We start from the raw sequence: 17,627 nt of genomic DNA on the forward strand, positions 1-17,627 counted from the left end.
GGAGACAAACTAGTAAGTTGAATTCTGTCCAGGATTTGAGCATTTGTCATACAAACAGTCATTGAAGCTGAAGACTGGCAGAAGATTCTGACCTCTGAATGAAGGACAGTATACTCAGGACCTTCTGGAAAGGGAAGAATTATCTGTGGGAAGATGTTTCTCAAGGCAGAAATTAAGGAAACAAGGAATTCAGGAGTAGAAGTGTCTCATGAGGATTCCCCAACAGAAGAGAGCTATTCAAATGCAATGAAGATAATAAAGGCTATGAAGTTGAATGGCTCCCCAAATTCAGAATCTCTTGTAGCGAACTAGAAAGAATACCGGCTGAAGTCTGAAAGCCTGGCTCTGAGGCCCAGAATTCACCACTTTCTGTGTGATCCCGGGTAAATAACCATCTCCCTGAGCCATAATTTTCTAATATACGAGCTGTCATTAGATTGCCTATATTTAATGCTGAATGAGTACATATGGGCTAAATGAATGGGCAAAGTGGTTTATACTGTCTAACGTGCTATAAATGAGGTGAACTGATTGCAATCAGTGTCTGTTTTATTGCAGGTCTCTCATTACCTGTGCCCAGAACACCTGATTAGATTCCATGGCGAGTACAAATAACGTGACCGAGTTAATTATCGTCGGTCTTTTCCAGGATCCAGAAGTGCAGAGGGCATGCTTTGTGATGTTTCTTCCTGTGTACCTGGCGACAGTGGTGGGCAATGGTCTCATTGTTCTGACAGTCAATGTCAGTAAGAGTCTGCGTTCCCCCATGTACTTCTTCCTTAGCTACTTGTCCCTGGTGGAGATCACTTACTCCTCCACTGTTGTCCCTAAATTCATGACAGACTTACTTGCCAAGATTAAAACCATCTCCCTGGAGGGCTGTGTGGCTCAGATATTCTTCTTCCACTTCTTTGGAGTTACTGAGATCTTCCTGCTGACGGTAATGGCCTATGACCGCTTTGTGGCCATTTGCAAACCTCTTCGCTACACCACCATCATGAGCCAGTTTGTGTGTCGCCTTCTGGTGGCTGTTTCCTGGCTCGGGGGCATAATTCACTCCATGGTCCAGATCCTTGTTACTGTTCAACTGCCGTTCTGTGGTCCCAATGTGATTGACCACTACTTCTGTGACCTCCATCCGTTATTCAAGCTTGCCTGCACTGACACTTCTGTGGAGGGGGTTATTGTGTTGGCCAACAGTGGATTAATCTCCGTCTTCTCCTTCCTCATCTTGGTGTCCTCCTATATTGTCATCCTGTACAACCTGAGGAACCATTCTGCAGAGGGGAGGCGCAAAGCCCTCTCCACCTGTGCCTCTCATATCACAGTGGTCCTCTTGTTCTTTGGACCTGCCATCTTCCTCTACATGCGACCCTCCTCCACCTTCACTGAGGACAAACTGGTGGCCGTGTTCTACACAGTTGTCACCCCCATGCTGAACCCCATCATCTACACACTCAGAAATGCAGAGGTGAAAAATGCCATGAGGAAGCTGTGGGAGAAGAAAGTGAACTCAGAAGTGGGATAAAAATGAAAAAATGAAAAAAAATTCTTAAGAACAGGACTATACATGCATATTCTGTTTTTGGTCAAATGTAAATAATAGAACAAAAGTTAACTTATTCATATATATTTTTTTGTGGTAGATAAATGAGCCCCTTATACTCCACGTTATCAGTTGTAGCTCTTTCATTGCTGTCTGTATTTCGGAGAATTTTCAAATTGAGTTGCATCTCCTCTCCTGTTGTCCATAGTGCACAGTGCACAGATTTCAGGAGGGATCATCTAGACTGGAATTTCCATCTGGAATTCCCACCCTATCATCTTCTGCCTGTACAGCCTTGGGTCCATGCATTTTGCCTTTTGGTGTTAGCATATGGTGTGTGGAAAGTCTGTGGACTTGGAGACTGAAGTTTATGTTTTGCTTTCCTACTGATGTGGTCTTGTGGGAGTCACAGGAAAGCATTTTTACTTCATTTGGTGTCCCTACCCCATTAATTTAATTCCAATGCCTAAAATTCCGTAATAGGAGATTTGTTTCATGATAGTAGGGCATTGCTAGAATGGCAGTACCTCTTGGAGGTGAACTACAAATGCTTATATTTGTCATATCTTCTTGATGGATTGATTCCTTTATCCCTATACAATCTTTTGTCCTTTGTTACCATTTTTGGATTAAAATCTATTCTGTCTGATATAAGTATAGCTACCCCTGCTTTCTTTTGTTTTGGAATTTATTTTCTATTGATTTACTTTGAGCCCATATTTGCCCCTAAATCCGAAATGTGTCTCCTGTAGGCATAGTTGGGTCTTCTTTTTTCTTATTCCAATCAGTCACTATGTCCTTTTTGATTGAATTTAATCCATTAACATTTAGAATGAATTATTGATATAATTTATAGTTTAACTTATTAATTGCTTTCTGGCTGTTTTGCATTTCCATTGTTCTGTTTCTGCCTACCTTTTTTTTTATGTGTTTATTTACTTATTTTGAAAGAGAGAGAGAGAGAGAGAGAGAGAGAGAGAATATGAGAGGGGGAAAGGGCAGAGAGAGAGGAGAGAGAAAAGGGGCTTGATGTCACAAACTGAGATCAGGACTGGAGCCAAAATCAAGAGTCAGAATCTTAAATGACTGAACCAACTAGGTGCCCCTGCTTCTGCCTATCTTTGTAAAAGGTAATTTTCGGTGGTGGTATGCCTTTGAGAATCGACTCTGCGTTTTTGCTTTGTTGTTACTATGAGGCTTACATAAAATATCTTAGAGATAAAACCATCTATTTCAAGTTGATAGCAACTTCAATTGCATATAAGATATCCACACTTTACTCCTCTATTTTGTGTTTACACAATTTACTTTTTATATTGTGTATTCATTAACAAATTACTGTGTATATTGTTATTTTAATACTCTTTCCTTCAACTGTTATAGTTAAGTGATTTTCACACCATTGTATTATAGAATTAGCTTTTGAAATCTGACCTTATATTTCACCTTACTGTTGTGTTGTATAATTTGGTATGTTTTTGTGTCACTAATTTATATCTGTTTATTTCAGCTTGATAGTTCCTTTGAACATTTCTTGCAAGGCAAGTATTTGGGAAATATTTTGGAAAAGTCTGCCTTTATTTGTGAAGGACAACTTTGCCAGGTGGACTATCTTTTGCTTTTTTTTAAAAAAATTTGAATATTTGAATGTGTCCTGTTGCATTCTCCTGGTCTGTAGGGTTTCTTTGGAGAAATCTGCTGGTAGCTTAATGGACATTCCTTTGTAGGTTATAATGTTTTTCTTCCTCTGGCTGTTTTCTTCTCCTCTGGCTGCTTTTAGGATTCTCTTTGTCTTTGGTTTGGTGTTTTCGTATAATGTGTCTTAGAGAAAATCTTTTTACATTGAATTAATAGGGTGATCTGTTAGCTTCTTGTACTTGGATATTCAGGTGTCCCCAGGTTGGAGAAGTCACTTTTCTGTCTACAAAATATTCACAAAATAAAGTTAAGAATCAAGGCAACAGGCTAGGTTCATTCACTTAATCTTTATGAGGCATGCTGTGGAATTATTTTCAAAAAGAAGAGCTTACTTATTTTGTACTAGATGGCTACTCCCCTTATACTTTAGCCTCTATGCTGTTACAGGACACCCACAGTGATCCCTTGGTTTTGAAATAGATGTAGTAGCAGATGGAGGATTCAGGGATCAAATAAAAACTCATATTAACATCTGAGTTCCAAGCCCTGGACAAGGTGTAATATAGGTCATAAACCTATGGGTAATCTAATCCTTGGTGACAAAGTGCCGGAGCCAAGATCTCAAGTCACCAAGGCATGTCTGGCATGAGCTTCTTTCCCCAGCAGCCCAGTTTGGCCGACTCTGGAAACATCCTCTCCCCGCCTGGGCTTCTGAGGCGCCTCAGGCTGTCTGCGCAGAAATTACATCCCAGGAAGATGGAGAACTGAGTCGGACCACGTTATTGTTCATTTTCTCGCCAGTGTATCGTTTTAGATCTTGCTCCTCAGGCTTGCTCTGCTTGTGTTATGAACAGGAATCTCCTCTCTCTGCGTGACCCCCACTCCCATTCTGGAAGCCGGCCATGGGTGGGCAGCAGGGAGGAGCTGGTGGGTGAGAGGAGAGTGATGCAGGTGTTGGGAGGAAGCCCTGGAGCCTGGTCTAGTCCAAGCTCCGCCCAAAGGGCCGTGTGATTCTGGGTCCAGCTTCCTCTTCTGTGGAAGGAGGATTCCATGAGCTTCCTTCCGAATCAAACAGCTGATGGTGGCTCAGTGAGGGAGCTAGCAGGAGAGGCCCGACTTGATGCCTCTGGTGAGGGCTATTGTTGGAGGAAAAGTGGGAGAAAAGCATGCTGGAAAAGGCTGGTCAGAGCAATATTATTTGTCAGAATCCACAGAAGGAGGAGTTCCATGGCAGAAAGGTATAATGAGAACTCATGAGGTGGGGCAGATTTATTGTGGAGATTTGAAAAATGTTCACCGAAGTTGTTTATCGGGGCCACTGTGTTTAGTATTTCTTTTTCTTGTTTTAAAGTTTCTTTATTTTTGAAAGAGAGAGAACAAGTGGGGGAGGAGCAGAGAGAGGGGGAGAGAATCCCAGGCAGTCTTCATGTTGTCAGCACAGAGCCCAATGTGGGGCTCAAACTCACAAACTGTGAGATTGTGACCTGAGCCAAAGCCAAGAGTTGGACACTTAACTGACTGAGCCACCCAGGCACCCCTCCCCCGCTCCCTGTTTAGAATTTCTTAACCATAAAGCCTGGGAAGGTGTGGTTATTTGATGTTTGAGAACACATACTTATCTTTCAGAGTCCCTTCCTTGGCCCTGCCAGTTAAAGAGTCAGAATTAAAGTCACCCTGCAGTTGGGGCGCCTGGGTGGCGCAGTCGGTTAAGCGTCCGACTTCAGCCAGGTCACGATCTCGCGGCCGTGAGTTCGAGCCCCGCGTCGGGCTCTGGGCTGATGGCTCGGAGCCTGGAGCCTGTTTCCGATTCTGTGTCTCCCTCTCTCTCTGCCCCTCCCCCGTTCATGCTCTGTCTCTCTCTGTCCCAAAAATAAATAAACGTTGAAAAAAAAAAATTAAAAAAAAAAAAAATAAAGTCACCCTGCAGGTGACATGTTACTGCACTGTGAATGGTTTACTGGTCTGATGACCTCTTTATGCAATTACCTCTCGAATGTTTGCCATTTTGATTTAGAGTTTCATTTTTTTAAGTTTTTTTTTTAATTTAAATCCCAGGCAGTTAACATACAGTGTTAAATTGGTTTCAGGTGTAGAATGTCGTGATGCAACACTTTAATACATCAACCAGTGCTCTTCACAAATGCCCTCCTTAATCCCCTTTGCCTATTTTGCCCATCCCTCCACCCACCTCCCCTCTGGTAAACATCAGTGTATTCTCTACAGTTAAGAGTCTGTTCCTTGGTTTGTCTCTCTCTCTTTTTTTCCCTTTGCTCATTTGTTTTATTTCTTAAACTACACATATGAGTGAAATAATATGGCATTTGTCTCTGAGTGACTTAGTTTGCTTAGCATTATACTCTCCAGCCCCACTTACATCATTGCAAATAGCAAGACTTTGTTCTTTTTTATGATTAATATTCCATTGTATAATATCCCACATCTTCTTATCCATTCATCAATCGATGGATAACTTGGACCGTTTATATAATTTGGCTGTGGTAGATAATGCTGCTATAAATATTGGGGTGCATGTATCCCGTTGAATTAGTATTCGTATGTCCTTTGGGTAAATACTTAGTAGTGTAGTTGCTGGATCGTTGGGTAGTTCTATTTTTTTTTTTTGTCTCAGACTTCTCACCTTTTTTTTTTAATTTTTTAATTTAATTTTTTATTTTTTAAAATTTACATCCAAATTAGTTAGCATATAGTGCAACAATGATTTCAGGAGTAGATTCCTTAATTCCCCTTACCCATTTAGCCCACCCCCCTCCCACAACCCCTCCAGTAACCCTCTGTTTGTTCTCCATATTTATGAGTCTCTTATGTTTTGTCCCCCTCCCTGTTTTTATATTATTTTTGTTTCCCTTCCCTTATGATCATCTGTTTTGTCTCTTAAGGTCCTTATATGAGTGAAGTCATTATGACTTTTGTCTTTCTCTGACTGACTAATTTCACTTAGCATAATACCTTCCAGTTCCACCCACGTCATTGCAAATAGCAAGATTTCATTTTTGATTGCTGAGTAATACTCCATTGTATATATATACCACAATTTCTTTATCCATTCATTCATCGATGGACATTTGGGCTCTTTCCATACTTTGGCTATTGTTGATAGTGCTGCTATAAACATGGGGGTGGGTAGTTCTATTTTTGACCTTTTTGAGGAACCTCTATACTATTTTCCAGAGTGGCTATGCCATGTAGTTAATAATTATAAATGGCCCATTATTGTTAGTATTTTTTGCACCTGTTTATGAAATACTGTCTTAGATCAAGGTCAGGAAGATATTAATGGATATTTTATTTCAAATGTGTAATGTGCCTTTTTCATTTAAATCCTTATTCCACTTAAAATTGATTGTTAGGGATTATGTGACAAAAGGCTTCAATTTTATTTATTTTTTCTTATATGGAACACCAAGTGTTCTATCATATCTATATCAAATTTCTGTATTCGTATGAATCTGTTTGGGGCCAATCCTACACTCTCTTAATTACTGTAGTTTATGTCTAGATATATGGTAGGGCACGTTTCTCAATTTTTTTTTTTTTTTTTAAATTTTTTTTTTTCAATGTTTTTATTTATTTTTTTGGGACAGAGAGAGACAGAGCATGAACGGGGGAGGGGCAGAGAGAGAGGGAGACACAGAATCGGAAACAGGCTCCAGGCTCTGAGCCATCAGCCCAGAGCCTGACGCGGGGCTCGAACTCCCGGACCGCGAGATCGTGACCTGGCTGAAGTCGGACGCCTAACCGACTGCGCCACCCAGGTGCCCCTCAATTTTTTTTTTTTAAAGAATATCTTGTCTGTTTTGAGTCCTTTTATCTTCTAGACAGTTTTAAATCTAAATTGTTAAATTCCACAAAATAACTTACTGGGATTTTGTTTGTATTGTTCTATAGATCACGTTGGGAAGAACTTACACTATATGAGATCATGTCATTATTTTCACTGGTATGAGATAAGCCTGATTTGGTTATGTGTTACTGTAAACCAAGTCCTCTGAAAAATATAAAGATACAGAGTTCTGTGACTGACAAGCGACTTATGAAACTTTTATTCCCAGGGAAACTGTTAAGGGAGTAGAGGAAGCAGAACAGAGGAGTCAAATATAAATAGAATTCAGGTGAATTCTAGCAGAGGGTCACTTCAGACTGATTTTGCAGAACTCTGGAGTGTAAATTATGCCTAGAGTTTGATTAGAAGCAAGTGAGTGGAGTTTTGGTATCCGGACTATTAATATATATTTTTAAGTTTATTTATTTATTTTGAGAAGGGGAGAGAGAGAGAGTGAAAGAGAGAGGAAGAGAGAGAGAGCACACATGCAGGCAGGGAAGGGGCAGAGAGAGGGGGGAGAGAGAGAGAGAGAGAGAGAGAGAGAGAGAAAGAGAGAGAGAGAGAGATTGATTGAGAGATTGAGAATCCCAAGCAGGCTTTCCATTGTTGGCATAGAGCCCGACACAGGGCTCGAACTGTGAGACTATGACCTGAGCCAAAATCAAGAATCATATGCTCAACCAACTGAGCCACCCAGGCACCCCCATACTCCCAGATTCTTTAGACATTAGCTAAGGGCTTCTCTGGGTTTGGGTTGGGTATAAATTCCCAGACACTTTAATACAGGGAAAATGGACTCTAGTAGCACAAGGGCAGCATGTGCTAGCTGTTGACAGTAAAGACACATGAAGTTCATGGGTTAAAAAAAAAAAAAAAAGCGATATGGACAGACCTTGACATTCTTTGTCATGCTCTCCTTTATTTTGGTGCTCTTTATTTTTATTATTGTTTTTAACTTTGGTGGTTTTTAAAGTGTTAAAGACCACCAGCTCCTTTGATTAAATTTATTCTAGGAAACCTATGGTTTTGTTGCTATTGTAAATAGGGTCCTTAAGAATTGCATCTTCTAGGCACCTGGGGGGGTTAGTCGCTAAGCGTCTGACTCTTGATTTCAGCTCAGGTTATGATCTCATGGTTTGCGAGATAGAGGACGGAGTTGGGTTCTGAGCTGACAGCGTGAAGCCTGCTTGGCATTTTCTCACTCCTTCTCTCTGCCCCTTTCCCACTCACTCTTTCTCTCTCAAAATAAATAAAAAACATTAAAAAAATCTTTAAAAAAAGAATTGCATCTTCCAAATTATGTCATATAGAAATGTAATGATTTTTTGTTTTTAATTTGCATTACCAAAACTTTATTATTGCTAATAATTTTTCTGTAAACACTTTAGGGTTTTCTAGTAGACAATAATATCATATGGAAATGCTACTGGTGTTCTATCTTCCTCTCTATTTTTTTGAAAACATCTCTGGGTAAGAATTATAGCACAATGTCAGATATAAACAGTGATGATAAGATTCTTGTTTTTAATTTTAAGGGGACTATTTCTAAATTTCCCCATTACGAATGATGCTTGATATAGATATGGACCATATGTGGCTTCCACGTAGTGTAATGTTTTCAAGATTCATTTACATTGTAGCTTGTATCATTACTTCATTTCTTTCTATGGACCAATAATACAGGGTTACTGGAGGAGTTGTGGGTGGAGTTGGTGTTCCCTTGGCTACCCCGGTTCTAGGGTATGAGGTATATGGTAGGTAGGCAGTTAAAACTTCACAGCCCTATCTTACAGCAAAACAACTGCCTCATTCCTCACCAAGCTTTTCCCTGGCGATCATTGGGTTTTTACTAAATTCCAGGGTTCTGCAAAACCAGTTTTTACCATCTCATTAGTTGTTCCTGGTGGTAGGGGGATTGAGCCCTGGAGTTCCCTGCTCTGCTATTTTCAGTGATACTACTCTTGTAATCATCATAATTCTCTAATTCAATATTATCTCCATTTTACCAGTGTGTACGCTGAGGGACAGAGAGGTTAAGTTACTGGCTCAAGATCATAGAACTATAGGGCCACTTGGGTTGCTCAGCTGGGTAAGTGTCTGACTCTTGTTTTCAGCTCAGGTCATGATATCACAGTCATGAGATCAAGCCCCATGTCAGCTCCCACATTGTGCATGGAGCCTACTTAAGAGTCTCTCTATCCCTCTCACTTTGCCCCTCTCCTGCTCTTGTGTGTTGGTTCTCTCTCTCTCTCTCAAAAAAAAAAAGATCATAAAGCCATAAATAGTGGAGTCTGGGTCTAGAGGATGAAATTTCTACTCAGGAGCACTATGCAGGGGGCCAGCTGTCCTGGGTAGAGCCCCTGCCATACTGTACCTCAACCTCAGGATTGCACTGATTGCCATCCTTCTAACATTGTGGATACCTCCCCACAATGCCCCCAGCCACCTGGAGCCCAGAGGATGTACTCTGCACACAAATACTGCGTTAGGGGTGGAAGAACATCACGACTTGACTTGGGGGGGGGCGGTTCTGAACTTAGGAAACTTGAGATCCCTAAGCTGGGTGAGTGGTTAGTGGAGCAGCTGCACATTATAGAATAAATGAATGTAAAATGCTGCTAATCACATCTGCTCTGTCTTCTACACGGCATTCTGATGAACGGAGATGGTAATGGATGAGAAAATCCTCTGTAAAATGGAATGCATGAATAAGAGCAAACACAATTCTTCCTATTAACGGTCTTCAACTCTAGGCTGCCCCTGAGTTATGTTGTTGGATTACTGAGAAAGCTTCCTGATCCCACATCATATTCTCAAAATGAATTGTTATATCTCTGGGGCGCCTGGGTGGCGCAGTGGGTTAAGCGTCCGACTTCAGCCAGGTCACGAGCTCGCGGTCTGTGAGTTCGAGCCCCGCGTCAGGCTCTGGCCGATTCTGTGTCTCCCTCTCTCTCTGCCCCTCCCCCGTTCATGCTCTGTCTCTCTCTGTCCCAAAAATAAATAAAAAACGTTGAAAAAAAATTTTTGAATTGTTGTATCTCCTAGCTTGACTATGCCATGAGGTAAGGAGATATGTTGTGTGTGTGTGTGTGTGTGTGTGTGTGTGTGTGTGTGTGTGTGTTTTCTATTTAATTTTCCTGAATCCTAAATCCCGCCATGCATAGTGTTCAGCTCAGTGGTGTTGGTTCTCTTGGATGGAAGAACGGACAGATGGACTGAAGGCCAGAGAGGTGAAGTGGTTTGACAAGCCTGTAGATTTTTTGAGCTGGATCCTACCTCTTGATTTCCATCATTCCCCACCGCCCGTCCCTTTCATCGACTTCTCTGAGCTGCTATTTTCTTTCTGTGAAAATGATGCATTAGATATATATAAACTTTTCATCCTCCTTACCAGATTTTATATTTCATGATTTCAAGAAAAATTTAATAGGTTTACTAGAGTTTCCTTCTCACAGTTCTCTTATGCACCCTCTGGGTGATGAATGACCAGTGGGAGGAGGAAATAGACAAACGCATGAAGCAGGTGACACCATGTGCTAGCACACTAGAGTTTAGACCCAAACCTCACAGAGCTTCATTTAAGAGTTGGGATGCTGAAAACACTGTGGAGGGATGGGGGCCACTGGGTGCTGTGGGGGAAGGTTAGGGTAGGTGAAGGGAAAACTTTAGATTTTTGGAATCGCACTAAAAACAAATGACACCTGTCTTTTAGCGTACTAAGAACAATGGCAGAATTCATCTTCGGCTTTTTAAGAAAAACATTTTCCTAATCATTTGATTTTTATAAGGCAAGGTTCTGAGTCTCTGGAGAGGAGGAGATTTAGGCAGAGGAGAGAACGAAGTGGCTTTACTTAGTAATGTAAATGAATATAAAACAATAAAAGGGTGACTCTCATGAGTGAAGAGATGTAGTGATGCTGAGTTTTGCTCTCTCCAGTGGGCTTGGGACAGACATCTGGGGCTCTGAGTAGGGGGGAGGAGAAGACCTGGCAAATGGATGGACCTGAGTGGAAGCAGGACCCCAGGAGATGGAGGCAAGATGGTCCAGAGACTCCCTGGCAGGCATTTGTAAGTTGGTGGCCCCTGGGAGCATGGGTACCTGCTATTACAACTTAGGATTTTCCTAATAGCTGTACTTACTTTATGACATCCTCAGTTTCTGTAATTCAGCCAAGTGTCCGGATGCAGAAGAGAAGGAAGGGAGACACTGCAGTGGCACAGGAGTGGTGATGAGGTGGCTAGATGCACGTGGTTAGGGAATAGTGACCTTGGCAATGATAACGATGGTGGCAATAACAGTAGTAGTGATACCAATACCTACACAGCACATGCTTGCATACTACGTGCCAGGCATTATTCTAAGCATTTATAAGTGAACTCATTTTATCCTCGTCTTGGCCTTATGAGGTAGGCACTCTTTTTTTCCATCTTTCCTGAGAGATTATTGACATATGACATATGTAAGTTTAAGGTGTACCACGTACAGTATGTGATGATTTGATATATGTATATGTTGAGAAGTGATTACCCAAATAAGATTAGTTAACACCTCCATGCCCTCACATAATTACCATTTTGTTCTGTGTGTATGGTGATAACACTTAAGATTTACTCTCTTGGCAACTTTGAAGTATATAATACAGTACTGTTAATCATAGTCACCATGCTGTACATTGCATGCCCAGCTGGACACTATTATTAGCTCCATTTTACAGAAGAGAAAACTGAGGTAGAGAAGACTTAGGGTTAAGTAATTTTCCCAAAGGGGAAAACCTGAGGCAGAGAACTTGAGAGGAGTGACTTCCTGCTGGCACCCAAGATAGTGTGGTAACCTATTTGTCCTTGATTACCTGTGGTAGCCAAGTATGCCCTTGGAAGGCTTGAAAATCTGGATCCAGAGTTTCAACATTTGTGACAAACTTTGTCCACTTCTCTGTATTTCCCCACCTTGGCTCTGGGCCATGTCAGTAGACCTGGTTAGCCTCTGAGACAGGGTCTCACAGGACTATGGTGTTTAAACTCCTGGTCCAGTGCCAGCTACTTCTAGCTGGCTGGGAGGAGAGAGTTAGTCTCTTTCGGGAGCCAACTCTCCAGCTCAGACACTCAGGGAAGTCACTTTCAACTTGTTCCAGTTTTCAGGGCAAGAAGGACGATAGGATTTAAGTGTTCCCAATATGGTTGGGACATAGAGTTTTTGATTTCATCCAAAAGACCTGACATCAGGGCATTAGAGGATCATCTAGGGGATGGAGCAGCCATCTCACCCTGTCACCCGCCTCCCCACTCTGACCCCAGAGAGCCATCAGGGACCTAGGACCCACTTTAGGTGAGTTCAGTGCTATGGTGGTTGCAAAATGTGGCATGTCGGGATCTGCTCTTACAGGTGGAATCCAAAATTTCAACAGGCATTTCAGAAATTTTAAATCCTTTAAAAATTTTAATTTTAAAGGACATTGCTGACCTTTTTCTAGAGGAAAGGTCCAAGCAAAATAATAAATTGTACATTATTCAAGTACTTCGCCTTGGCTGTACAAGTAAGTTTTCTCAGTGTTGATTTATTTTTTGATAAATTCAAATTTTCTATTGTTTCCTATGTAAAGAGACAATGAAATAACCCACTTGATTTTTGGTAATGCTCCTAATTTCATCCTTCTCTTTTCTGAATTTTGATGAAACTTACCAAAATCCTACTTATTCTTGGTATTTGGGTCTGAATTGAGAACAAAAGCCTTACAAATAATAACAACTTACGTTTTTTCCCTGGAGCTTTATAGTGTCCACAGTCTGTTCATTTACTTTCTTATCTGACTTCTCAACACCCTTCAGATGAAGTATTGACATCACTGTTTTAGAAATGAAGAAACTGAGGCTCAATGTGGCTGAGTGGAGGAGCTGAGACCTCCACGGTTTGTTTGATGGCAATCTCAGACTCTCAGGATCCAGTAGCGTTGAGAACATGCCATCAGACCCAGACCCAGAATGTCTCAATCTTGTGTCATGAGTCCCCCACCCATTTAGAATTGCAATAAATTTCTTTTTTTAAATATAATTTATTGTCAAATTGGCTTCCATAGAACACCCACTGCTCATCCCAACAAGTGCCCTCCTCAATGCCCATCACCCATTTTCCCCTCTCGCGATAAATTTATTTTACGTGATTTCTTCACCTGTCTTCTGCCAACCCTTTTTATTCATAAGACTATAAGACTGATAACATGGAGTATTCTCAAGCTCTTTCCTAGAAAGACTCAGCTTCTTTTTAATAAAAAATATATTTTCAGTCACCCTTATCCATGAGGATCAATGGGTTTACCTGGAAATTGTACGGCACTTTCTTCTGAGATTCTGCACCCTTCTGAAAAAGTAACTCTTTTGATTTCATTTGACTTTCTCTGCTCACAAATCTCACAATTATGGTTGGGGAATGGAAGCATCAGCACTGGCCAGTGTGTTGAAATTTATAAGCCCTAATCAATAATTTAGATGTCAGGACTGGAGCTTAGATATCTAGAAGGACATTGCTGAACTTGAAATACAGGGATCCAAGGTCAGGAAGGCTGGGCTGGGGTGGGGAAAGTCATGGAGCAGAGGCATATCAGTGGCGGGGCAGGATGGGGCGGATGGTGGGGAGGCCTGAGCACTACCAGTAAGGGGCCATGAGGTCGTGGGTGGCAAGGGGCCCAGGTGAACGTTAAGCTTATCTGTGCAGTGTGAGACTGACAGTGTGTGGTGTGAGGGAACTGTAGGTAACATTGTGACAACTGAGGGTGGTTTCCACCCTAAATTACATTCAAGTTAGGGTGGAGCTCTTCTTCATGTTCCTAGAATTCCTTGGGCAAATTTATCTGGATACCATACACTCTGTGAGAATGGGGACCATGCTTGCTTCATTTGCTTCCTCAGCCACCAGCCTAATATACCTGACGTAACACTTGTTGATTGAATGAATGAGTGCGTGGACCCTTAAGCCTGCTGTGAATCCAGGGACCTGAGGATGTACTCCAAATTTATATGGCTCACAAATAATTTGAATGTAAGAGTTCCTTCATGGGATAGTAGCTCGTCTTTGAAGGTGCATGCAGAATGTTTAGACTCCTTTCAGACTTGTCACTGCTGAGATAACTAATCTTGGAGATGCACAGGCCAGAATCAGTGGGTTGGTGGGCAGGACCTTAAAGGAGTGATCTGGACCACAGAGGTCCCTGAGGAGCATTTCTGTAGGGATAGCTGGGGAAAAAGTGAACATGGATTTTATTCTTCTTTTTTTTTTTTTTTTTTTTATGAAATTTATTGACAAATTGGTTTCCATACAACACCCAGTGCTCATCCCAAAAGGTGCCCTCCTCAATACCCATCACCCACCCTCTCCTCCCTCCCACCCCCCATCAACCCTCAGTTTGTTCTCAGTTTTTAAGTCTCTTATGCTTTGGCTCTCTCCCATTCTAACCTCTTTTTTTTTTTTTTTTCCTTCCCCTCCCCCATGGGTTCCTGTGAAGTTTCTCAGGATCCACATAAGAGTGAAACCATATGGTATCTGTCTTTCTCTGTATGGCTTATTTCACTTAGCATCACACTCTCCAGTTCCATCCACGTTGCTATGAAAGGCCATATTTCATTTTTTCTCATTGCCACGTAATATTCCATTGTGTATATAAACCACAATTTCTTTATCCATTCATCAGTTGATGGACATTTAGGCTCTTTCCATAATTTGGCTATTGTTGAGAGTGCTGCTATGAACATTGGGGTACACGTGGCCCTATGCATCAGCGCTCCTGTATCCCTTGGATAAATTCCTAGCAGTGCTATTGCTGGGTCATAGGGTAGGTCTATTTTTAATTTTCTGAGGAACCTCCACACTGCTTTCCAGAGCGGCTGCACCAATTTGCATTCCCACCAACAGTGCAAGAGGGTTCCCGTTTCTCCACATCCTCTCCAGCATCTATAGTCTCCGGATTTGTTCATTTTGGCCACTCTGACTGGCGTGAGGTGATACCTGAGTGTGGTTTTGATTTGTATTTCCCTGATAAGGAGCGACGCTGAACATCTTTTCATGTGCCTGTTGGCCATCCGGATGTCTTCTTTAGAGAAGTGTCTATTCATGTTTTCTGCCCATTTCTTCACTGGGTTATTTGTTTTTCGGGTGTGGAGTTTGGTGAGCTCTTTATAGATTTTGGATACTAGCCCTTTGTCCGATATGTCATTTGTGAATATCTTTTCCCATTCCGTTGGTTGCCTTTTAGTTTTGTTGGTTGTTTCCTTTGCTGTGCAGAAGCTTTTTATCTTCATAAGGTCCCAGTAATTCACTTTTGCTTTTAATTCCCTTGCCTTTGGGGATGTGTCCAGTAAGAGATTGCTACGGCTGAGGTCAGAGAGGTCTTTTCCTGCTTTCTCCTCTAAGGTTTTGATGGTTTCCTGTCTCACATTTAGGTCCTTTATCCATTTTGAGTTTATTTTTGTGAATGGTGTGAGAAAGTGGTCTAGTTTCAACCTTCTGCATGTTGCTGTCCAGTTCTCCCAGCACCATTTGTTAAAGAGGCTGTCTTTTTTCCATTGGATGTTCTTTCCTGCTTTGTCAAAGATGAGTTGGCCATACGTTTGTGGGTCTAGTTCTGGGGTTTCTATTCTATTCCATTGGTCTATGTGTCTGTTTTGGTGCCAATACCATGCTGTCTTGATGATGACAGCTTTGTAGTAGAGGCTAAAGTCTGGGATTGTGATGCCTCCTGCTTTGGTCTTCTTCTTCAAAATTCCTTTGGCTATTCGGGGCCTTTTGTGGTTCCATATGAATTTTAGGATTGCTTGTTCTAGTTTCGAGAAGAATGCTGGTGCAATTTTGATTGGGATTGCATTGAATGTGTAGATAGCTTTGGGTAGTATTGACATTTTGACAATATTTATTTTTCCAATCCATGAGCAGGGAATGTCTTTCCATTTCTTTAAATCTTCTTCAATTTCCTTCATAAGCTTTCTATAATTTTCAGCATACAGATCCTTTACATCTTTGGTTAGATTTATTCCTAGGTATTTTATGCTTCTTGGTGCAATTGTGAATGGGATCAGTTTCTTTATTTGTCTTTCTGTTGCTTCATTGTTAGTGTATAAGAATGCAACTGATTTCTGTACATTGATTTTGTATCCTGCAACTTTGCTGAATTCCTGTATCAGTTCTAGCAGACTTTTGGTGGAGTCTATCGGATTTTCCATGTATAATATCATGTCATCTGCAAAAAGCGAAAGCTTGACTTCATCTTTGCCAATTTTGATGCCTTTGATTTCCTTTTGTTGTCTGATTGCTGATGCTAGAACTTCCAGCACTATGTTAAACAGCAGCGGTGAGAGTGGGCATCCTTGTCGTGTTCCTGATCTCAGGGAAAAAGCTCTCAGTTTTTCCCCATTGAGGATGATGTTAGCTGTAGGCTTTTCATAAATGGCTTTTATGATCTTTAAGTATGTTCCTTCTATCCCGACTTTCTCAAGGGTTTTTATTAAGAAAGGGTGCTGGATTTTGTCGAAGGCCTTTTCTGCATCGATTGACAGGATCATATGGTTCTTCTCTTTTTTTTTGTTAATGTGATGTATCACGTTGATTGATTTGCGAATGTTGAACCAGCCCTGCATCCCAGGAATGAATCCCACTTGATCATGGTGAATAATTCTTTTTATATGCCGTTGAATTCGATTTGCTAGTACCTTATTGAGAATTTTTGCATCCATATTCATCAGGGATATTGGCCTGTAGTTCTCTTTTTTTACTGGGTCTCTGTCTGGTTTAGGAATCAAAGTAATACTGGCTTCATAGAATGAGTCTGGAAGTTTTCCTTCCCTTTCTATTTCTTGGAATAGCTTGAGAAGGATAGGTATTATCTCTGCTTTAAACGTCTGGTAGAACTCCCCTGGGAAGCCATCTGGTCCTGGACTCTTATTTGTTGGGAGATTTTTGATAACCGATTCAATTTCTTCGCTGGTTATGGGTCTGTTCAAGCTTTCTATTTCCTCCTGATTGAGTTTTGGAAGAGTGTGGTTGTTCAGGAATTTGTCCATTTCTTCCAGGTTGTCCAGTTTGTTGGCATATAATTTTTCATAGTATTCCCTGATAATTGTTTGTATCTCTGAGGGATTGGTTGTAATAATTCCATTTTCATTCATGATTTTATCTATTTGGGTCATCTCCCTTTTCTTTTTGAGAAGCCTGGCTAGAGGTTTGTCAATTTTGTTTATTTTTTCAAAAAACCAACTCTTGGTTTCGTTGATCTGCTCTACAGTTTTTTTAGTTTCTATATTGTTTATTTCTGCCCTGATCTTTATTATTTCTCTTCTTCTGCTGGGCTTAGGCTGCCTTTGCTGTTCTGCTTCTAGTTCCTTTAGGTGTGCTGTTAGATTTTGTATTTGGGATTTTTCTTGTTTCTTGAGATAGGCCTGGATTGCAATGTATTTTCCTCTCAGGACTGCCTTTGCTGCGTCCCAAAGCGTTTGGATTGTTGTATTTTCATTTTCATTTGTTTCCATATATTTTTTAATTTCTTCTCTAATTGCCTGGTTGACCCACTCATTCGTTAGTAGGGTGTTCTTTAACCTCCATGCTTTTGGAGGTTTTCCAGA

General features: G+C 41.2%; 1 protein-coding gene across 2 annotated transcripts; it reads left to right on the top strand.

Annotated features, from left to right (window-relative positions):
- Nucleotides 1-595: 595 nt before the first annotated feature.
- LOC125176787 (olfactory receptor 4B1-like) lies at nt 596-3,700 on the top strand. Of its 2 annotated transcripts, XM_047878632.1 has the most exons (2): nt 599-1,507; nt 3,683-3,700. In XM_047878632.1, the coding sequence occupies exons 1-2, from the start codon at nt 599-601 to the stop codon at nt 3,698-3,700; spliced, it is 927 nt and encodes a 308-aa protein (XP_047734588.1). The 2 variants fall into 2 exon arrangements, with proteins under 2 accessions (XP_047734589.1, XP_047734588.1); XM_047878633.1 differs by lacking the exon at nt 3,683-3,700 and having other exon boundaries at nt 596-1,528.
- Nucleotides 3,701-17,627: the final 13,927 nt, after the last annotated feature.

Source organism: Prionailurus viverrinus, chromosome D1 (assembly GCF_022837055.1).
Source record: "Prionailurus viverrinus isolate Anna chromosome D1, UM_Priviv_1.0, whole genome shotgun sequence".
NCBI classification, from domain to species: domain Eukaryota; kingdom Metazoa; phylum Chordata; class Mammalia; order Carnivora; family Felidae; genus Prionailurus; species Prionailurus viverrinus.

Coding starts and splice junctions, on each gene's coding strand:
- LOC125176787 (XM_047878633.1), top strand. CDS start 599: ATGGCGAGTACAAATAACGTGACCGAGTTAATTATCGTCGGTCTTTTC.